The sequence below is a fragment of the Saccostrea cucullata genome, unplaced genomic scaffold (assembly GCF_032062105.1).
Source record: "Saccostrea cucullata isolate Sc308-1 unplaced genomic scaffold, CSIRO_AGI_Scuc_v1 ctg20, whole genome shotgun sequence".
Lineage (NCBI taxonomy): Eukaryota > Metazoa > Mollusca > Bivalvia > Ostreida > Ostreidae > Saccostrea > Saccostrea cuccullata.
In genome coordinates, this window is record NW_026936980.1 from 460,539 (window position 1) to 485,431 (window position 24,893).

The 24,893-nt window shown below is 30.7% G+C and overlaps 1 protein-coding gene and 1 pseudogene across 1 annotated transcript; one reads left to right on the forward strand and one right to left on the reverse strand.

The window, feature by feature from the left end:
• Positions 1-7,031: 7,031 nt before the first annotated feature.
• On the forward strand, positions 7,032-8,291 carry LOC134246956 (ctenidin-1-like). Its single transcript, XM_062729302.1, has 4 exons — positions 7,032-7,121; positions 7,306-7,666; positions 7,850-7,931; positions 8,137-8,291. The coding sequence occupies exons 1-4, from the start codon at positions 7,080-7,082 to the stop codon at positions 8,231-8,233; spliced, it is 582 nt and encodes a 193-aa protein (XP_062585286.1). The 5' UTR covers positions 7,032-7,079; the 3' UTR covers positions 8,234-8,291.
• Positions 8,292-9,945: 1,654 nt separating this feature from the next.
• On the reverse strand, positions 9,946-20,740 carry LOC134246989 (calcium and integrin-binding protein 1-like; annotated as a pseudogene).
• Positions 20,741-24,893: the final 4,153 nt, after the last annotated feature.

Consider the following 24,893-nt stretch of genomic DNA (forward strand, 5'->3'; position numbering starts at 1 on the left):
AACTTATTGCTTTGTTTACACCTGATGGCATAAGCTTATACAGTCTATCCAGATGTAAATATTTACATCCTATAATATCTTATCCATGCTGCTGCGTTTATGTTAATATAGACATAGTATAAAAGCTGAATGATTAACATTTTGGTGAACTTTATACAATACTGAGGTTAACAATTGACGAACTAAGTCTATTTATACTCGCGGTTCACTGTTCAATGACTTCAAGTGCCGAGAAAAGACTTTAAATGCGTATTTTTCCACTGGAAAAACAGAAGCACATCTCAACGTAAATAGAGTGCAGTTACATCTACATGTATTTCACTGCTTTCTTATTTGGAATTTTGACCAAGAGTAAAAGAAATACGCACGCTAACTCTCGATTCCCGCCTACATTTTGGATCCATTTAATTCAAAATAAACAGCAATTTGGCCATAAAGTCTTTGTTTAATACAAAGAACAGTTCAATGGGAAATGATGAATTGCCTTAATACCAGCGCTAAGTAGTAAATTATCCAAAATTCCAGCTCTTGAAAAAAGGGCGGTAGACGATATTTTCCATTGAAATCGGACTTTCAACCACCACCATATTTTGAAATAGTCTTGGATGTGATTAAATGTTCCTTATATCTTTTCTTATATTTTAGGCAAATAAATAAAACATAAATATGTTAATAAAATAAAATGTTTCAGTTGTGAATCTCTTTTTAATTGGTGGAATGTAAGCAATTTTATCGTTTTTTTGTCAATAAACATATGTTCCCCTCGTGTCACACAAAAAGCTTTGGTATGAATTTGTGAAATAACAGTCCATATTAACTGTAAAAAGGAATTTTTGTGACACGGGGGGGGGGGGAAAGATGTTTTAAAAATATTTTCCGTTTTCCGTTGATTTCTATAGTTAAAAACACAAGTTTTACCAAAAATTTAGTTATCTCTCTTTGTTTTCCCAAACAAGTAATGTTTTATAAAAATCCATATAATTATCTATAAAAATGTTAAAAATTCTTCGAATATGTTAACTTTTGAAAATTGACCTGGAGGTAGGCGGGAGAACAATACTATCGTTCGCAGTTCTTATAATTTATAATTTTTTATAGTTACTGTAACTTGTAATAATTTGCAGTTGATACATAACTGGTTTTTTTCGGTTTGTTTGTTTTGTTACAGTTCGATAAATGGATTTGTGAAGTTTTTGCTCTTGTGTCCTTATGCATAATCCACACAATTTGAGCTGATAATTTATCATCTTAACAAAAATTATAAATGTTTTGTTTGTATTTGATGTATATGAAATCCGAGTCAGTACAGAATATAATCATCTGAATCTAGAGTTCATTGTGTCTGAGTAAGTCTCTGTAATATACAGGGGGAAATGTCTTCATAAGTGGGTCACTGGATAAATTAATAATAATTATTATTAGCATTGAAGTGTACCTTGAATCACATTCAATTGGATTTTAAAAGCTTAATAAAAATTCAGTTACGTAATCATAAATGAATTCCTCCCCTATATTGCTGATACAATCATTACCTTGTACACCTTTTATTTAATTTTGTTTAATATTATTCCTGTTGCCAACATTTTGATTTATTGCTTCTTTAAATTAAACATATGACGGATCCCCTAATGATTTAATCAAATCAGGAAGAGACCGCTTTGTAGAAAGCAGATTTAATTACATAATCATAAATAAATTTGTTCTCGATCCATTATATAGTGTCAAGCCTGGTTTTGCCCAGATTCCGGACAGAATCGTGTTTGGAGTAATAATCAGGAATAATAATTAGGAGTTATAATTAACCTTCCTTATTGATGCTGATTGATCTGAGACCTTCTTTAACCACTTTGACCTCTTTGTTTAATATATTGCACCAGTTTCCAATACCTTATTGAATAAAAGGCATTTTACATTTTAATACATTATCTTAAGGACAGATGATACAAACAAAATAATGGATGCCTGGATTGGTATATATTTTTTGGCCTAATTTGATTGCAAATGATACAAATAATAAATTTCTAGAATAAAAAGAAATTGTAAACCTTCTGTGAGGTTCAAAAGTCTGCCCCTCTGAAACCATCCTTATTAATCTATACAAATATTTTTCACTTCAAATCCCATTTTTGTGAAAATTTTAATAAAAAATTAAAACCTACGCGATAAAACTTATTTATTTAACTCATTTAAACATGACCCAAGTTATTATTTTCAAACTTTCTGACAAAAATTTGTATCATCCGTCCTTAATCATATTTATTTCACGTTACGCTAGAGTATGTCCTACGTACGAATAATTTCGAAAACAAAGCAAGCTATTGCCAAATAAATTGATGAATTAAGGATATCAGTAGTCCATTGAAATTCAACATTTTCAAACTTCTATGGTCGAAATAGTAATCCTTCTTGCAAATACGTGTATCTAAAACAGATGTATTATACACTTGATTATGTCTTCATTAAATTTTATTTTACATAATGTACATATAATTACATGGTATTATTAATGTTTTCACAAAGCACCTTTTAAAAATGCATTATATAGGCCTTCATGAAATCTCGAGCGCCTGATCCAGCCATTTCGATTTTGAATTTCCAGGACTCCGTGTTTTATTTCCTTTGAATAAATTTGTATAATTTCTTGAGTTTTTGTAATCTACAATGTAATCTACAGTGTATTATTAGGGAGAGGGCTAAAATAGGCTTTGCCTGCTGCCCAATCCCATTCACTTATGTGAATAAAATTTTGTATAAATAAAAAAAAATGTATTTTTTCTAGTAACATGCAAATTTATTTAAACTTGTCACCAGCACACTATCGCATCTCTAAGAATATCTTTCTAATGTTTTTGATAAGTATTCTAGTTCAATGAAAGTTCTATTAAAAAGTAAATATTCATGCTTTGTATGTTAACTATATTTTTTGAAGAGAATTCAATGATGGCAAATACATAATTCATATCAAATACATATCAATTTTTATATCTATTTAAGGAAATTTACATGTCACCATTTATCATGATCTATCGTCATAATAGAAAAAATCTTTTAAAAAATATAAACTGCCATTCTGGGTTTCACAGGAAAACATCATGTCAATAAACAAACTTTAATTTAGGTATAAAACCAAGTATCTATTGTGAGTAAGAATTCCCTAGATTTAATTTCTTTTTGGGCAAAAAATGCCTCTTTCTTGAAATTTTTGCTAAATCATAACACAGTCGTTTCAACAGTTATTTAAGAATTAGAAAATTAAATTTTGTTACATAGACAGATGTGTCCTAGATTGTATACAATGTAGATTTAAATAATGTCTTCCCGATTATTATTGTTTTACTAAACTATGAAGAAAAACAGAGAACTTTCACTTCGAAATATTAATAATGAGTAAAAGTAGTGGATTCTAAATAAATAAAAATCTTATGAACATGCTATTTTTAAAATAATTCTGTCAAGAGATTCTATTTTTTTTTAAATCAAAAACGTTCGATCTGTTGTAGATTTTGTTTTCAAATATTTTTAAATAATGGTAAGGTTTTATTCACTCCATTTTCAAATCACTCGGCGAATCAAAACAACCAATTTCAAAGTTCAAACAGCTACATGCATGTCTATTTTCATTTACATGCATTTTTAATCTGGGCAATGGGGTTTTGAAGGCGTGAAGATAGATTTCTCACGGACAGAAGCCTCATACATGTAAGTACCAAGAAGATTATTAAGTTTGTATAATCTTGCCAGGGCAGACTTTTTTTAAAGAAAATATACATGTATATATAATTATATCTATATTTAGTAAATATAGATACATATATATTGATCGGAAACTTAAAAAGGCAATTTCTCTTGCCTTATCAATTTGTGTTTGATTTTTTTAAGCAATATGAGCTGCATTTTTGAAAATTTATTGAAAATTTTTATGTAACTAAACATTTATGATCAATTAGACTAAAATAAAACAGAAGAAAGACTTCTATATACAATCCAACATACAGTTTTAAAGAAGAAATCTTTATTGTACAGGACAAAATTAATGTAATTTTGATTCAATCGAAGCTTATAAATAGTTCTTCCATCGAAAACATGAACAGCAGAAGTTATTAACGTTATTTTTTCTGTTATTGAAATAGTTATTTACAATTTTGCAACAAAAAAATCCGACATCAAAGTTGCAGCTCATATTGCTTTAAATGATTTTACATTTCCAAGAAAGTCTACTTTAATTTAAAAAAAAAATACTTTTTTAAACATGAAATTTGAAATGTTCTTCATTTACTGCACTAAAACATTGTTTTAAACATTTTTTTAATTGGCATAATGATTTTATTTAAATAGTTTCTTTTTGCCACGGTAAGATATAATAATTTTGTGTTTTTGGTTTAATATGAATTTATTTTATCACAAATCAAACACAAATTAATAAGGCGAGAGAAATTTCCTCTTTAAGTTTTCGATCAATATACATGCATCTATATTTACTAAATATAGATATATATTTACTAAATATAGTCTGCCCTGGCAAGCTTATGCAAACTTAATAATAATCTTCTTGGTACTTACACGTATGAGGTTTCTGTGAGAAATCTATCTTCACGCCTTCATCAATTTTTCAAACATGAAAAAACTTTAATGGTAAACACAGTAGGTTTGAAAAAAAAATTGAGAAGATGCTTTAAGAAAAAAAAAAAAAAAAAAGAAGAAGAAGACCAATTCAGGGAATTCACAGATAGGGCATAGGCCCATCGTCTCAAGCCACGATTCGGAGTCCTCATAAAGTTGTCTTCAATCAGAGTGGGAGGGGATCGTACATTTTGGCTGTGGTTTGCGACGATGGTATAGGCCTTATTAAAAAATTAAACATATTTTCAGATATATGTGCAAGATTGTTTTAACAATCAGTTGTTTGTCGAACCAAATGCATTGAAGAAAGTTTAATTTATCATACATTATTCATTTAGAAATAAAGTTTTCAATTAATATAAATTGAAGATGTAATATCCCTCTGAAAAGAGAGGTAACTTTCCGAGGAAATTATTCCTAATAAAAAGGACTATTTTATTGTCAACTCGTTCAATTCTAAACTATAGTACAAATGTCCACTTCTACTTTCTTTTGGCAATATTTTCATTAATTACTTAAACTAGTATAACATTTATTTATACCTTCCTTTAAACTGTGAAAATTGAGATATTTCTATCTCTTACCGTTAAAGTCTTCTATTTGTTACAGCAATTTCAGATGCAGAATTTTTATAACAAATATTTTGATTTTATATTTTACAAGGGTCTTATCTTTATACATATTATGCTTTCAATAACAGTCTTTGAGAGAGCATTCACGTCCAACGTGCCCTTCATTGATAAACATATATTATTTCTGCAATGATGGTTTAAACTAAAAGTACAGAATTAAGAGAGTGCCTGTTTTTAAAAATAAAATATTTAAATTTTTTATATATTTTCTTTCAAAAATATATATTTTAATTATTTGTTATCCAATGATATTTTCTATATGTTAATCAATGATTTATTTATAAACTGTAAAAGTTTTAACTTTTTGAACCACATAGTCTTGGAGGTAATGTAAAAATAAATTTTTGGACATGTTAACCTTTGGCAAAACCTTAATTTATCTGTAATTCATTTGAATATATTAAATTTAAATTATTAAATATATTGAATCGATTATGCCTATCTTCAATTAATTTACAGATATACCAAATTTTAATTGAAGATATAAATGCAAAAAATATCAAATATTTAATTTAGAGTTTCATTTGGTGTTAATATCACAGAAATTTTTATTATAAACTCTATATATATATTTGCTTATCTCATGCAAAAAAGTATTCTAAATGAACTCGTTTTCAAATGCAATTACTGGTATATACATGTATGATAAAATCTTTTTATCTGCAATAAAAAAAAAATAGCTAGAAAAAGGGATAAAATTATATATCAGCAGCACAATGTACATAAAAACCATTGTACAAATAGAAAAAAAGTCTTTTACATTTTTTCCCCAGACTATGACATGCATAAATGAGTATGCAAGGTACACATAAGATGCTTACGAAATAGTAATTTTTTCCCTAAGGTTTCACAAATTAATCCAACAACTTATTTCTACCAAAATTCATATTCCTTTAAACCTTTAGAGACATGATAGACCAGAATTTTATATAAATTGTAATGTTTTTTTTAGAGAACTTCATATACATGTATACGTTTGTGTTTATTCTGGTATTTTGTTGGAAATTCCGAATATCGACAGGTCTTAGACATGAGATCATTGACCTGTCAAACATTGGAAATTCCAACACGATCAGTTAAATCCCACAATAATAGTACCATTAGGTTAAAAAAAAAAAGAACGTATTTTACAGAATTGTTTAGAAATAAAGTTAAAATTATCAACTGATATTGATTTACCCCGTAAAATAATTAATCTTAGACTCCCTTTTTGTCAACTTTATCAACAATTTTACTCTCTCTCTCTCTCTCTCTCTCTCTCTCTCTCTCTCTCTGAATCGGATTTTTAAACTTGTTTTGAGTTTTCATGAAATTCATTTATTGTCCTCTACAAAATATTTCAGATCTATGTTAAATTATGTAAGTTAAAAAATATACAGGTTCTATATAAATATATTTGTTATATACTTAGTATATAATCTTTGTTTTTGATTATATGATGAAAACTTTATAACTTTATTAATTTAGAATGTTATTGAACTCATTCTATTTACACGATGCACTCTTTTTCAAGCTGTTTAACAGATGTCCTCTAACCAAGTTTGACAGATATTAAAAGGAAGTATTGTTTGTCAGAATTAAAGAAATTGATTGCTGTATTTAAAAAAAATCAAAGTTGAAAATCGTTTAATAATATTCCGGTAATGTTTTTCCAATAATTATCAAAATTGAAGTTAAAATTTCAATTTTCTTTTAAATCTTGATAGAGATTCTGAGCACGTGTCCTCCCGGATTTAGATTTCATCGTGCGTTGCATATTATTTGTTTACGCATGTATATATAAATGAGCAAGATCTTCAATTCTTCACCAGGAGACCACGATCAACCATGAAGTTTGCTGTTGCTTTCTTGTTTCTCGCCACACTGCTGGTAAAATGTCCTTATCTTAAATATTGCAATGAATGCGAAGATTATGACAAAATATGATTTTTTTCAATATGATATTTTTTCTACTAGCTTATTTCTAAAAAGTGAAAATGATATTGAATATTACTTTAAACACTTTCAATTTCGACTTTATCGAGGAAAAATTGAATGTGTGTTAACTTTTTAGGGTCTAACATGCAGTAAGTACTCTAAAGGATACGGCCGTCCTAGACATCACTATTCATCTTACGACGACTATCAAGGAGGACAGGGTGGCGGATATCTTGGAGGACAGGGTGGCGGATATCTTGGAGGTCAGGGTGGCGGATATCTTGGAGGACAGGGTGGCGGATATCTTGGAGGACAAGGTGGCGGATATCTTGGAGGACAGGGTGGCGGATATCTTGGAGGACAAGGTGGCGGATATCTAGGAGGACAGGGTGGCGGATATCTTGGAGGACAAGGTGGCGGATATCTTGGAGGACAAGGTGGCGGATATCTCGGAGGACAAGGTGGCGGATTTTATGGTGGACAAACTCTCCCTGGCGGTAAGTGAAATAACATACTGATATGTGATATTGGTATGTTGTGTTAATTAGAATATTTCTATCTTCCTACAACACATCTCTCGCATGTCCTTTATTTAATAAATTTACATGATTTTCGAAAATCTAAGGTACATTTTCTTTTTAAAAAAATATTGAACTCCTAAAACTATTTTCTTCGTTAAGGAGGTAGATGCCCCTACATTGCTTGCTATGTTCCGGCATGCCAGGTACAGAGATGCGATAACTTCCCCTTCGCTAGATGTGTGTAAGTAAACAATTTAATTTCATTTTTGTAAAAATAAGTATTTACAATTACTTAAAAATCATTCAGCTATATAATCAAACTTTTAAGCGAGTTTCCAGTTTTTCTAAGCGCTTATGATTTTAAATTGATATTAAGAAATAATGAAATGAAATTTTTCTACATGTTATACGCAGTTCTGCGTTTTCACTAAGCACATATATTTCAGGGGTTTCTGCAACGGATGTACTGCTCGGTTTTACTACCGTGGGATAGACGTCACCCATCTCTGTGGTAGACATCACAAGAAACACAGGAGATACTAAACACCCTGAAAGTAATCACAATCAGTTATGTTTATAAATAAAAAATTCTGCAAATCTTTATATTTATCATATTATTATTTGGACAGCAAGTTAAAAATATGGAATGAGGTAGACACAACAGAAAGTAATAAAGATCAAAAGTCCATTAAAAATACAAATCAGGAGCGGAGCAAATACAGACCTCTGAAATATCAGAGGCTTGATCAGGTGTCATGGATGAGCGAGCATCCCCTGCTGATCGGCCACACCTGCCGTATACTCATTGTCATGATCCAGGGAAAAAAAAACAAAAAATCCGTATAAGGGCATATTGCTACATAAGTAAGGAAGTTGATGATTGATTAGCTTAAGTCATTAGAATTAACATAAAGGTTTGTTGTCAGGTTATCATTAACGTCTTTTTCGAGTGAAATATCCTAATATGAAAAAAAAAAGATTTGTGTGGCTCTGTTGTATCTTTTTTTTTTATTTCAAACTCACTAGGATTTACATGTATTTAGTAAAAATATAAATGGAAATCACAATAGTTAATTGATAATTATTTGTCGATATATATCTAATTATCGAATAGAAGGCCACAGCAAGTGTTCTCTTTGTCATGTATCAGAGTTGATTTTGAATAGATAAATACTACTTCATATGAAAACAAAAATAGGCCTGATATTAAAGCGTGACGCAATTGTTACACATGTGATTTTCTTCAGTTTTTTCGAAAACCTGGTCTCTATAAATTACAATGTCAATCTGAAATTCAAGAAACTTTTAATATAACCACAGAGTACGTGTGTGCATTTCTAAATTTTGCATTAGACCGAATACAAGGTAAGAAAAGTAACGACTTCCATTCTTATTGAAAGAATTAACTGCAGGATGTTACCCGTATGTGTTTTGCAATTGTTATACATTTGAGATCATTCTGACAAGATAAAAATGATAATGCGTGTACAATAACATTCTGTTCTTTGATTCTGCACTTGAATTGATTTCAAAATCTTACTTTGCCACTGTTGAAATCTTACTTTGCCACTGAAAAATGATTCATCATAACTAAGCTGCCAAATAACATGCGTCATTCATTTCTTGAATGATGGTTCAGGAGTCTATATCGGTTTGATTGTACTCGGAGTACGTATGTGGGTATCAAATAAGTTGGAAGATGTAAACACCGTAACGAAACGAAAAGTGCGAGTGTGGAGTAAGTATTTTATCGTAAAAAAATTCTGCTTTACAGGATTATAAAAATAGGCTGGCGAAAAAAGGAGCACAAATAGTACCAATAGCATTTCCAACAGTTTGTTGAAAGTTCTGGTCCTCCAAAAACAACATAATTATAAAGTTTTAATGATATAGAAATTCTTTTAATCAGAACAAAATATGAAAGAGCTATGGATAACAATTACGGACAACAAATTTTTTATAGGAAAATAAACTGTACAAATTCATGGAAATTCACATAATGATAAATTAAAAAATAAAAATATATTATTTTATGGTAGTCTCATTGCACTGCTTCTGAAGGGTATTATGCATTCTCTATTTCTATTAAAAAGTTGTCTGCCAGTGATTTTAAAATTTCTTGAAAACTTAAAGTTGGGACAGAACATGCAGATATTCTCTACAGTAAATGTTTTATAACAGTATCTATTCCCTGCGTACAAAATGTTACTAAAGCATTGAAATATCTTGCCTACATATACATGTATAATCATGTGTCATAATTATATTTGCAAGCGCCATAAAGATATTAACAAGTTTCATGGAAATATTTACAGATGTCACAAGGATGCTATCACAAAATGTTTTACTGTCAAGAAATATCTTCCGGGTGTCACAGATATTACATGCGAATCCTGAAACTCCTGAAAAAGAGTTGAAAAATTAATTCTGCCATAAAAATTGAATAGAAAATATTAATTCTCACCAGCATAAACACGCCATCATTTCATTGGATAGAAAACATTATTCCCTTAATAATAACCAATTTATGTAAGCTTCCTCACAATGCCTATTATATTTATCTAAATGTGTAGAATTTGACGTCCACCTTGAGAAAACGCTTAATGAAAAGCTATCCAAATTATACTTCCATACAGTTTGCGCTCAGTAGGGTACATGCATCACATGACAGTTATAGGTTAAACCAATTAATTCCTTAAATAAACCTGCAGCTTCAGGCAAAATTCAATAAATAATAAAAACATGTGTATATATACAATGCAAAAAGATAGAAACATACGTACGTGACAAACTCGGGGTTTTTTGTCATGACGTGTTCAAACTCAGCAAACGACAAAGCGTCATCGTTATCTAGATCAGCCTCGTCCATTATCTAAAGAAAGAAATCTTTCTGAATACACATCTCCATACTGAATATTGTAATCGTCTATTTCTCATGTCAAATATAGATTTTACAGTTGTTCTTTGATTTTAATTTCCGTGCAATAAAATCATAAAATTTTATCGATAATATGATTTTATTACATGACGTCATCAAAATAGTTAGATGATCTCCCTAGCAGGCTTCGATATATAAATAATTGCTTTGTGGAAGGCATCTTCATTACTTATCTGCATAAAGTTAGGGGAAGCCTTGAAAATTAAACAAAATTAGTAACATTAAATTGGATCCAAGCTGCATGGATATGTATTGATTATATTTGAAGCATCAATGATTGTTGAATGCAGGTGGTATCGTTCTTACAGAGTCAATAAGTTGTCTTACATACGGAGTCAATAAATATAAGTTGTCTTACATACGGAGTCAATAAGTTGTCTTACATACAGAGTCAATAAGTTGTCTAACATACAGAGTCAATAAATGTAAGTTGTCTTACATACGGAGTAAATAAGTTTTCTTACATACAGAGTCAATAAGTTTTCTTATTATATACAGTTATACCTAATGTGTATCACTCAGTTTTACTGCAGATTTAACGCAATCACGTGACGTCGTGATCCGACTTTCCGGATCACCACACTGTGGTTTTCTGAATCCATATCACCACTCTCTGAAACTGATGACGTAGTACGCAGAAATATGACGTTATTTTTCTTGCACGTTAAAAAGTCCCTTTTTATTATGCTTTCTTTAATGGATTAATATTACACAAATGATCTCTAAAGGTTTATTTTAGTATATTTAGCCAGTTATAAGGAGGTATATAATGAATTTATCATTATAACAGTAACTTGATCCGAAGGGCTGCATCACATTGAAAGGCGCGGGTCGTTTTATCTGATGATCCGCGCCTGTCAACTCGACGTGATACAACCCTTCGGATCAACTTACTGTTATAATAATATATATTTATCACATCCTTAGTAGTAAATACACCAATTCTGCTCGGTGTGATACGGGTGACGTCACAATACCCCATATCACGGACCGGTCCGAAAATTGATATCACGTATCGGACCGGCGGGCCGAAAATCCATATCAAACTGGAAGGCACGTTTGTATAAAGTTTAAAAGTTAATTTACTTGATATTATTTAAATATTCATATAAAAAAAAATCTTAAATGACATTTGTGGTCTTAATTTTTTTCAGTAACTAAAATTGGCTCTATAAGATTTTAAAGAAAAATGTCATAAAAAAGCACGAAGCATTCTTCAATGACCATATGTGAACTCATATGTGAACTCGCATATTAAGTATTTTAAATATATGATAAACAGAATATCACATACTAAAATCCATATCACATGTCATATTAGAGTCAATAACTTGTCTTACATACGGAATCAATAACTTGTCTTACATACGGAATCAATAACTTGTCTTACAAACAGAGTCAACTTGATTAATTGTCTTCCATATATACAGAGTCAATAAGTTGTCTTACTGACAGAGACAATAAGTTGTCTTACTTACAGAGTCAATAAGTTGTCTTACTTACAGAGTCAATAAGCTGTCTTACTGACAGAGACAATAAGTTGTCTTACATACAGAGTCAACTTGATTAATTGTCTTCCATATATACAGAGTCAATAAGTTGTCTTACTGACAGAGACAATAAGTTGTCTTACTTACAGAGTCAATAAGTTGTCTTACTTACAGAGTCAATAAGCTGTCTTACTGACAGAGACAATAAGTTGTCTTACATACAGAGACAGTAAGTTGTTGTACTTACAGAGTCAATAAGTTGTCTTACTGACAGAGACAATAAGTTGTCTTACTTACAGAGTCAATAAGTTGTCTTACTTACAGAGTCAATAAGCTGTCTTACTGACAGAGACAATAAGTTGTCTTACATACAGAGACAGTAAGTTGTTGTACTTACAGAGTCAATAAGTTGTCTTACTGACAGAGACAATAAGTTGTCTTACTGACAGAGACAATAAGTTGTCTTACTTACAGAGTCAATAAGTTGTCTTACATACAGAGACAATAAGTTGTCTTACATACAGAGACAGTAAGTTGTTGTACTTACAGAGTCAATAAGTTGTCTTACATACATAGTCAATAAGTTGTCTTACATACAGAGACAATAAGTTGTTGTACTTACAGAGTTAATAAGCTGCTCCATGTCCGATTCTCCGAGAGTCTTTTCACCCGTCAACCTGTCAATCATCTGCTTTAAGTCTTCTCTACCGATTACTTCATCTTCATCGAAATCTGAAAATAATCAAAATGCTTTTGAAATTTCTCATTTCTGTTTCACCAACAGTGTTGCAAAGACCTTTTACCTTTAAGTTGTTGTTTTTCTTTTACATCCCATTGCAAATCATATATATATATATATATATATATATTGAAAATTCTATTTTGGCTTTATCTTTCGACAAAAAAAACTGTGTAAGAGGTAAATTCTATAAATTCAATTTGTGATTATTAGAGAAAAGGTACAATGATCAGGTAGAAATTTTTATAGCCATGTGTTTTTCAGAAGACAACAAGCCACATCCATATGGAAGCCAGGATTTCCTCTGATCCGATCTTGACAACATCAAAGTCAAATATAATCATAAACAACGATTATTTAGTGAACATGGCATTATGAATAGCAATAAGCAGAGCAATTGCTATTCATAACGAGCAAGAGCCACGTTTGGCCTTATTTAGCCCTGAGAATTTCTGAAAAGATCAAAATGTATGTTTGTTTGTAAGGATATTGCAATGTATGCGTTGTTTGTAAGGATACTGCATTGTGTGTCTGTTTTAAGGATACTGCAATTTACGTTTGTTTGTAAGGATACAAATGTGTGTTTATTTGTTAGAATACTTCAATGTATGCATTTTGTTTGTTGTTTACGTCATTTTGTTGAGTTTTAGGATACTGCAATGTATGTTTGTTATTAGGACTGCAATATATTTTGTCAGGATGATGCAATGTATGATTGTTTGTAGCATACTACAATGTAACTTTGTAATTTTTTGGACACTGCAATGTATATTTGTTTATAATCAATTTCAATGTTTGTTTGTTTTACATCTGCAAAATTATGTTTGTTTGAAAAATGTTTTTTATGACATTCAATTTGAAATCATATGAAAAGTAAACCGGATACCTATATCAAATTTGATATTGATTTAAAGAAGATGATTCAAACATTTTTTTTCTGAGGAGGAGAATTAATATATTTCTTAGGTTTAGAAAAAATACTGTAATTCTTATAATTTTTTCTCCTTATTTTTCATTGAAAATGAAATAGAGGAAAACATTAGGTAATACTTGTTTACCTCAAAAAAATTACAAATATGGACAAATCACACTAGCTAAAGATTTACAGCATGGAAAGAAATTTCAAATTTGATATCTGTAGTGCTAAAAGTTTTGATATAAACTTTTTAAAAATATACCAAGCCAGGTAAATTTTTAAAAAACGCAAAATGGTGAAAATATTATCCAATGATAGGTTATTATATTTGCTGACAAGGTCATTACATGTATATTGATCATAAAATTGTCAAAATATTGAATTTAAACTCGGTTGTTGAAATCTCGGTAAAGTTTTTATATGTCAGTAGTCGTTATATCTTTAAAATTGATTGTACTCAGAGTAGGTTATTTATCGCACTTTGGCAGATGTTAACATGAAAGAAAAGTGTGAATGTTGAGTTATATTTTGAATAAATTCTGCTTCACAGGATTATAAAAATAGGTGACAAAAAAAGGACATGATACAGTACCCATTATGTGTGTTCCAACAGTTTGTGGATGAGTCCTGTCTCCCAAAGCAACATATAGTTTCAATGAGATAGACTTTTTTTAATCAGAACAAAATATGAAAGAGCTTTATAGATAACAATTACGGTCATCTTTTGATTGAGGTACATGTAACTTAACTCTACAAATTAATGAAAATTCACATAATGATAGCGGAAAAATATAATACAAGTGGAAATCACATTGCACTAGTTCTGAAAGGTATGATGCATTCTCCACTTCAATATAAGAATATATATAACAGGGATTTTAAAATTTTAAAACTAATAGTTGGGAGCAGAACAGATACTATGTACAGAAAATGTTTTTATAACAAATCTATATATTCTTTTACAAAATGTTACCAAAGCATGAAATACCTTGCTTACATATAAATATGTGTAATAATTATTTGCAAGTGCCATAAAGATATTCAAATGTTTCATGGAAATATTTACAGGTGTCACAAGGCTGCTATCACAAAATGTTTTAAAGTCGCGAATGAATCTTCTTTGGTGTCACAGTTATTACATGCGGATCCTGAAACTCCAGAAAAAAAGAGTTGAAAAAATTAATTCTAGCAAAAACACATTTCATTGGATAGAAACATTAATTCTGGATAAAATATCATTGGATAGAAATCTTAATTCTGGCTTAACACGCCATTTCATTGGATAGAAACATTAATTCTGGCATAAACACGCCTCTTCATTGGATATACACATGTATTTAAAAACATCAAGTTTTCCCTACATAATAATCAATGTAACCTTCCTCACAATGCTAAATATCATATATTTATTAAAATTCATATAACATCTCTAGAATTTGAAGTTTTTTTAGAAAAATAATATCACTTTTAACTTCATGAAAAGCTATCAAAATTATACTTGCATAGCCTGGGTTGAAAAGGTTTGCGCTTAGTAGTGCACATGTATTGCATGTACATGTATGGGGCGCCATTTTGGTATTTAATGCCGAAAAGTGATATCACCTATTCGAATAGGTGATATCACTTATTTGAATAGGTGAAATCACCTTTTCAGTTGGTGATATCACCTATTCATTTTCCGAATAGGTGATATCACCTATTCGAAAAGGTGATATCATCTATTCGAATTGGTGATATCACCTATTCGAAAAGGTGATATCACTTATTTGAATAGGTGATACACAGTATCACCTATTCAAAATGATAATAGGTGATATCACCAATTGATTAAGTGATATCACCTATTCGAATAGGTGATATCAATTTTTGGCAGTAAATACCAAAACGGCACCCCATATACATGGCAGTTATAACATATATAAAGCTTAATTTTAGATCAATTAATTCCTTAAATAAACATGCAGCATCAGGCAAGATTCAAATAGTAATAAAATATATGTGTATACAATGCACAATGATAAAACATACATACGTGACAAACTCGGGGTTTTTTGTCATGACGTGTTCAAACTCAGCGAATGACAAAGCATCATCATTATCTAGATCTGCCTCGTCTATTATCTAAAGAAAGAAATATTTCTGAAATCACATCACCGTATTTCTCAATGGTCTAATTCTCATGTCAAATAGATCTTATAGTTGTTCTTTGCGTGCAATAAAATAATAATATATTCTTGATAATACATGAGTGATATGACATATTCATAATATTTAATAATTTTTCATGGCAATACATAATGAAATAATTGCTTTGTGGAAGGTATATTCATTTCTTATCTGAATAAAATTAGAGGAAGCCCTGAAAAATTAAACAAATTTAGTAACGTTAAATGGGATCCCACTTGTATGGATATTGATAATATTTGAAGCATCAATTATTATATTATTAAGGCAGGTGGTATCGTTCCAATATCTGGAGTCAATAAGAAATTGTCTTACATACGGAGTCAATAAGTTTACTTACACACGGAGTCAATAACTTGTCTTATATATGGCGTCGATAAGTTGTCATATAACGGAGTGATAACTTGTCTTACATACGAAGCCAATAAGTTGCCTTATAACGGAGTTTTAAGTTGTCTTATAATGGAGACAATAAGTTGTCTTATAACGGAGTCAATAAGTTTTCTTATATACGGAAAAAAATCCTTGTCTTACATACGGAGTCAATAAGTTGTTTACAAAAGTCAAAAATAAGTTGTCATAAAACGGAGTCAATAACTTGTATATATATACGAAGCCAATAAGTTGCCTTATAATGGAGTCAATAAGTTGTCTTACATACGGAGTCAATAAGTTGTCTTACGTACATAGTTAATAAGTTGTTTAAAATATTGGTGTCAATAAGTTGTCTTACATAGAGTCAATAAATTTTCTTACAAACAGAGTCAATAAGTTGTCTTACATACGGAGTCAATTAGTAGTCGTTATGTACAGAGTCAATAAGTTGTTTAAAATACAGAGTCAATAAGTTGTCTTACATATGGAGTCAATAACTCTTTGTCTTACATACGGAGTCAATAAGTTGTCGTACTTACAGAGTCTATAGGTTGTCAACTTGTACTTTCAGAGAACATAGGTTGTAGTACATGTACTTACAGAGTCAATAAGTTGTCATATGTACAGAGACAATAAGTTGTTGTACTTTCAGAGTTAGTAAGTTGTAAAAAACTTACAGAGTTGATAAGCTGCTCCATGTCCGATTCTCCAAGAGTCTTTTCACCTGTCAACCTGTCAATCATCTGCTTTAAGTCTTCTCGACCGATTGTTTCATCTTCATCGAAATCTGAAAATAATCAAAACGCTCTTAAAATTTCTCAAAGACCTATTACCTTTACTTTGTTGTTTTTCTTTTACATCGCATTGCAATTTAAAAAATATATATACATATTGAAAACTCAATTTTGTTTTATTCATCGACAAAATATTCACTTACCGTAAATTCTGAAGGCATATTCAATTTTGATTGACAAAGGGGCGTGGTCACAAAAACGGACATCATATCTGCAGGAAATCTTTCAAACGTCATACTATCATCAGTGGAGGACGAAAACATTTTACGAAAATCTTTAAACGGGTTTACCTATTAATCAAATCATATATCTAGTAGCTTCAAATCAAGTAAGTACTGAATGAAGAAAATGACTACCTATATAAATTTAACTTAATTTTCCCATCAGAAAAAAATTCTTACCCATACCTTACATGTTAAATTCAAAAATAGATTTTGTGTGTGGAAACCATATAGGACGTCTGTTGTTTTATAGATAAATGCAAATATTATCAGAATTTTCGTAGAAGAATTAAAGTATTTACCATGAGTTCTGGAAGATTAAATAGCTCATCACTTGTTAATTTGGTGTGTTTTGTCACTTCCTTTTCGTCGTCGTCGTCTTCAAATACTAAACTCTTGAATCTTTTAAAAACACTAAAAAAGAAACGTTAACTATTTACTCACATAATTATTTTAAGCTAAAAAAATGTTATCTTCATACACCGGCACTGTAAGTTAATGTAAATATAAAGTTCCTTAAAACCTTTGACTTATGAAGCAAGAAATGAAGGTGTCTACTCACTGGTGAATTTCTTTCTTCGTAAAATATGTCAGTTCCTTAAAATGAGAAAAACCACTTGATTCAATCAGATTCAATGTAAAACAGAGAAGTTAACGAACAGTGGTCTATCCAAACAGATCCATAAACAATACCAATATACATGTATAAAGAGGTCATTAAAAACGGACCTCTGGAAATTTCAGAGGTCATATCAGGTGCCTAGCCCAAGGGGAGTAAACATCCCCTACATGTATTGACCGTTCTTTTCTTTTTTAAAATAATAATCATGTTTATTTAATAATAATTTAATTTTGGTTGTAATGCGTCATTTGATTGGATTAAAAATTAATCTAAATTGTATAATCTGGAATGAAGCTTATTTTAACCTATGTTATAGATATAGCATAACTTGGGGTAGTTTATGTTTTTCTTGTTGCTGTTGTTGTTGTTTACAAAAGCTTCATTCAAACAGCTTCTAACATTCATAACAAACAAGGGAAGCCTCTTATATTTTAACCACAGCTCAATCGAAATAAAAAAAGAAGATAGTTTAAGCCCTAAAATGAATTTGTTTTCTGTTTCTTAAGTATATGAAGATATATTTACTTTTTTAACATTAAAAAAAACAATTTACCTGTTTGCCTGCGACATACGTGCGTTAACATGTATATTATGATTTACCCATTTTCCTGACCTTTGCGGGATATATTCTGAAGCAGTGTGATATTGAATTTGGTTCCTGTTTATATTAAGGTAGCTCTACCCTTACCTGATAATCCTCCAGCTCTTGCTTTGTGAAGATGCTAGATCCGCCACCCATAATAAGTATTACGTGTCACATCAGCACTGCAAAAAGAAAGGAACCTTGTCAATCATCCATGCCAATTTTTATCTTACATTAGTTATCTTACACAAGTACTTTCTTTTCTTTTTTTAAATTACAAATTTTAACAGCTGCTGCGGGCACTTAAATCAAGTATTTACATACATATCAACAGAATACGTATAGATCTATTTTCATTTAATTAATTGTTGTCTGGGTGATTGATTTCTTTATATGTCTATGTCTTTTTCCATGTCATGGTCTAATATTGATAACGCTCATTTGCTACTTTCAAAATGATAATTTCATTTTCTCTTTTGGCTGAACTTTCCTTAACCTTTCTTGCTTATTATTTCGGGTAGATTTGGGGGTTGACTTGATTTGTAATGAAAAGTAAAATATATTGTACTTACACGACCTATCCGTATCGACTTAAAGCAGTTAAGTTTTATTATTTAACATGTGTTTTTTTTTTACACGCAATATAAAGTTCATAAATAACTCATTATTCACATCAGTAACACACATTTTGTACATATATGTTTATGTTTGTCCTATTAACAAGGAACAGCTGATCAAAAAAGAGGTATTAGTAAATGTGTTGGTTGTATTTGGCAAAAGATTGTAAAATCTAGGTGATAAAATCATAAAAAGATCATTTTGAATAAAAAATATGGACAAACAGCCTTGTGTCCAAGGTCAATTATCGTTGAAAGTGCTATAAAACACTCCAATATATTGCGAGAGACGATCGTTGAAAAGCGCATAAATGTTTAATACACGAGTCAAGGAGGAAAAATGACAGAAATTATATAATATTTATCATCGTCATTTTTATTGTAAATTTTGAACCAACAAATGACTCAAAAATCAAACAATTCTCAGCTAAAGAAAAGGTTTATATTTTTATTATATCTCGTGTTCTTTTTTTTTTTGGATACAAAGTTTGATGTATAATTTATTGATTGTTTGTTTGTTTTTTGTGTTGTTTTTGTTTGTTTATTTGATGTGTAAAGAGTACTATTGATAAACAAGTGATAAATATATACAATATTTAATGTGTGCAAATTCCAACAATACCATCAAACAAATTATATACTACATGAAATTTCAAAATCCATCAAATTAAAATTGCAACACAAATGAAACAAAATTAACATGATATGGTGACGTATACAACATATCTAGGTATTGCTTTCATTCACTGTCTTTTATTTATTACAAGATTAAAGTGTAGATAAAAGTTAATTGTTAGTACTACATGAACGTCAATGCTGTGAAAATTTTAAAAGAAATAAGATTGGCTTACAACTTAAGAGATTTTTTGCTTAATATAATTGTTTTTTTATAAGTTTTGTACAACAAGCAAGCAGAGTTTAACAACATACAGATGAATATTGAAAATAAATCTGTTTGCTTAATTATCTCATTAATATTATTTACGTCTTTTATATATTATTTTAATTGTTAATTGGACCTTTGAGATTGAATACTGTTGTTTATCTCAATATACATATATTTACTTGTAATTACAGAATAAACAGGACTGGGGGTACTTTTTTAAATATACGTAGTCGATAAGTTTTAATTTGTTCCATTCTTATTAATTAAACTAAGAATTGTGAACTCTTAATTTTGATGAAAAGAAAATAACGAAGTATATAAGGTAATAAAACTGGCATAAAAGATTATTATCCTTTACAGGTACATGAAAATTCTTCCAGAAAAGAACAATTTAGATTTATGAATTTTAGGGAAAATGTTACTTACCTAGCGTTAATTAAATCCCGTTGAGTACACAACCCGTTACAAGACATTCATGTCTCTACTGCACGGCTGTTTTATCTACGTGCATTATGTTACATCTTTAAAAGGCCGTTTGATTTGTGAGATTGATCCCCCAAAGACCGCCTATTGTTCAACAATCCCCAACTTCAACATGGACATACATAATGCTTAAATCGCGGGGTTTAAACCCATAAAAAATCTTTTTATTTATTCAAGAATAATAAGATTTAGTAAAGAAATGTTACTTCATGGCATGGTTAATCGTTCCTAGGGTTTGACAGACAAGTGTAAATCTCTAGTACAGTCTACATAATATTGTAGTGTATAAATTCTCCCTATCAAACCATATAAACAATTTCTAGTTAGTTTTTTTTTATATAGCCCGGTAAAGACATAAAATCGTTAAATCAAATATTTATTTTAAAAAATTCGCACTAAGTGTTTGAATAGTAAAATGATACACCAATTTATCATGATCAATAGTTTAATTCTGTGAATTCGTTTCAATTAAAGAAAGGCCTTGGTCTGTCGCTATTAAGTTTTATGTATTCCTTACATGGTTCCACCACTGGCGACAGATACACATAATCTAGGTTCTACTTCCACGTTCCAGTTAGTTTTTCTACAACTCTAGATCGGAATAAAATGCCTTTATAATTGGGTTATGTACATATAAAATGTTTGATTTTTCCAAGTAGTTCCAGCTTAAGCGCAAACAATATTATCATTCATAATCTATTAAAGATTTTAAGCTCTCTCACGCTGTTCAGAAATGGTTCTATGATAGGGTAAAAGTAATTCAAATGTAAATCAAGATGTATTTGTGAAACACTGATGCCCCCTATAGAAATTTATGGCGACTCGACTGTTGAATTCTCTAAAAAAGAATGTCAAACTCCAAAGGTCAAAGTCATCAGGTCAAAAGTGTTGGTACCCCAAGTAAGGTCTTGTTACAAGGAATACACCTGTGAAATATGAAAGCCCTAGTTCTAACTGTTCAAAAGTTATGACCAAGGTTAAAGTTTTTTAAGAAGTGGGCAAAAAAGGTCAAGGTCAAAAGGTTAAAAATATTTATACCAGCTGAAAGGTCTTGTCACAATAAATACACATTTTAAGTATGAAAGCTAGCTCTAACTGTACAAAAGTTATGGCCAAGGTTAAAGTGTGGTATTATTTTGTAAAAATAGGTCAAACTCCAAGGTCAAGAGGTCAAATTTGGTGGTACCCAAAGAAAGGTCTTGTAACAAGGAAGAACCTGTGAAATATGAAAGCCATAGCCCCACCCACTCAATAGTTATGGGCTAGGTTAAAGTTGACAACAGACAGACAGAAAACAGACAGAAAGACAGACAGGACAAAAACAGTTTACCCCCGGGATCTTTCGATACAGGGGCATAATATTTACCTAAAAGTATAGTTAAGTACTCAATACATGGTGTCATATAATGGCGCTTATAGTTACAGAAATTAAAATTTCGTATACCTATCATTACAAATCGAGACCAGCCAATTTGAAAATTAGAACCTTTTACAGATATTTTCTCTTAAAGACCGATATTAGTCTTACATAGATGACATATAAATAAAACAGTCCAACTATTACTATGTTTATGTGTTTGAATTATTTCATTTTTATATTCTTTCATAAACTAATTGGTTGAATTTGTACTATTTTCATTTGTAGCTTCTTATACTTGTATCATATAATTTTCAATTAATACAAAAGACGAAAAAAGGTAGTGATACCGAACATTGATAGTGATATATTAAAAAAAACCTGAAACAAACCAGAAGTCTCTGTCGAGACTGTAGCTCTACTGGTTTGTACTAAGTAGCAGTTGGACCTTAAACTTTGCAACAGCAAATAATAGAATAATGATCGATCCTTGATTAAGTCTCTTTTTGTGGCAAGATTGCAATAAGATTAGACTGGCATTTCCTGTCTCTATTATATCAAACGCGCGTATCAGACAGGCAAGCCAGTCTACAATAGAACTAGAACTGTAGGAGAAGCCTTTTAAAAGAATTTTACAGACATCTGAATTTTAGTAACCATGGCAAGATCATTCACCAAAATCAAAAACAATAAAGACAATTATGTATCTTGGTGTAGTCTACCTGTGTGCCAAGTTATATTGTTCAATCAGACAAAAACTGTAGGAGGAGTAGCATTTTGAGAGTATTTCAAAGAAATTTTTATTTTTAGTAACAACGGCAACACCGTTCATCGAAATCAAAACCCGATAAACAAAATTATGTATCTTAGTGTAGTCTACTTGTGTGCCAAGTTATATTGAAATTAGACTAAAACTCTAGGAGTAGCATTTTAAAAGTATTTCACAGAAATTTCTATTTTTAGTAACAATGGCAACACCCTTCATCGAAATCAAAAACCGATAGATAGAATCATGTATCTTAGTGTAGTTTACCTATGTAACAAGTTATTTAAGAAATGAATGTAATATCTTTTCCTTTGATCGATGTATCAAAGAAAAATTTGGACGGAAAACTTCATCAATGCGCGTAGCATTTAATTATGATTTTAAATTAATAAAATGAAACTTTCTTTCACTTTTCTATTAAATTTACGCATCAAAAACAGTGCGCACGAATTCATCACAACAACGTTAACGTTGCTGAAATTCAAAAGGGCTCAAACGAAGAAACGTTCTCAAATATTGTCGTGTCATTACCAACATTCTCTGAAATAATTTATAGTTCTTTAACACAAAAAAACTTACCTGTTGTGTTATCCCAATGGGTATATTTTCCCCGGTAAGTTATCTTAAGTTCGTAAATGTCAGGGGAAGCTACTCAAATATCGTAACACTTCTAACCATGCTAACGTTAGGTCCCAGAAATTTTGGATTTCATTTGCACATCTTTTCATCTGAATTTCAAACCGAACATATAAATAAGTATCACAACCTGTCAATGCTGTAAAGCCTGAAAGAGTCTGTTTCCGACTGTTTAAGATAAAAAAGAATTCCGTCCTCATTCAGGCAGTGTCGTTTTTATCGATCATTCGCTTCCCAAGATTGAACATATTTGGCCCTAACGGTTTTCCCCACTTTTAGCATTAAAAAAAAAACGGGTTTCCCCACTTTTAGCATTTAAAAAAAAACATTTCTTAAGAATTCTGTTGTTCATACCAGATATCTCAAAGCCGAACATTTTACAAATGTATGTCGATTTCTTTCCTTCTTTCCCAAAACTGTATTGTTGTTATGCAGACGATTTGATTTGTTTAGCAAAGGGAACGTAACGGACATGTTTCGAAATTCAGGAAAATATTTATTAAAGTAAAAGTATTTAATTATTCCTTCAAAAAGTAACCTGGAAGCGGGAAATATACATGTAAAGACAGCCAAAGTAGTTCCGGATGCTTAGTGCAAGCGAACTCTAGATTATATTGACGCAGTTATCAAAAGAATTTTTTAACCAATCAGAATCAAGTATTTTACAGAAATTGAATGATATTGAAATCAAACCATAACTGTAGGGGGAGTAGCATTTTACAAGTATTTCTCAGGAATTTCTATTTTTAGTAACAACGACAACACTGTTCATTGAAATCCAAACCCGATATGTAGAATTATGTAAACCCGATATGTAGAATTATGTATCTTAGTGTAGTCTACTTGTGTGCCAAATTATATTGAAATCAGACTAAAACTGTAGGAGGAGTAGCATTTTGAAAAAATGTTTACAGACAGACGGACGGACGACGGACGCATTACTATCGCATAAGCTCTTCTGGTCTCTGACCAGTAGAACTAAAAATGAGACATAAGACCCCCCCAAATGCCATACTGTGGTAGAATAGACTTGTAAATGATCATCGCGGGTGTTGACTGCCCTTGTCGCCATGAGCCCTGTGTGCTGATCAAGGTAAATGAACATCTTGTAGTCAAATTTAGTATAACAAAGCCTAACAATTGGTTTGACACACGATCCAATGATAGGTGATTATACCCCCCGCTTGAAAAGTGGGAGGGTATATAGTAATCGGTATTTCCGTCCGTCCGTCCGTCTGTTACTCTTTGGGGTACCCATCTCTTATCCGCAACTCCTCTCATACCACTGAAGGAAATTTAATGAAACTTTCACAGATTCTTAATTACATATTGCCATTGTGCACCTCCTATTTTACTTTTTGATCTGACATGTATTTTTGATTTTCCAGAGCAAAACATGGACACTGCCATTATATTCATATGGGAGGCGGGGGGTGTCATTTAGTGAGCTCATTGCTCACAGTACCTCTAGTTTTATAAATTGTTAACTAGGTAATTATAGTGCGCCCATAGAATTCATGAAATTTTGACTTTTAACGTTTAAATTCCTGTAGCCTCAGCACATTTGTCAGTAGCTTGTCGTGATTGAGAGTAGAA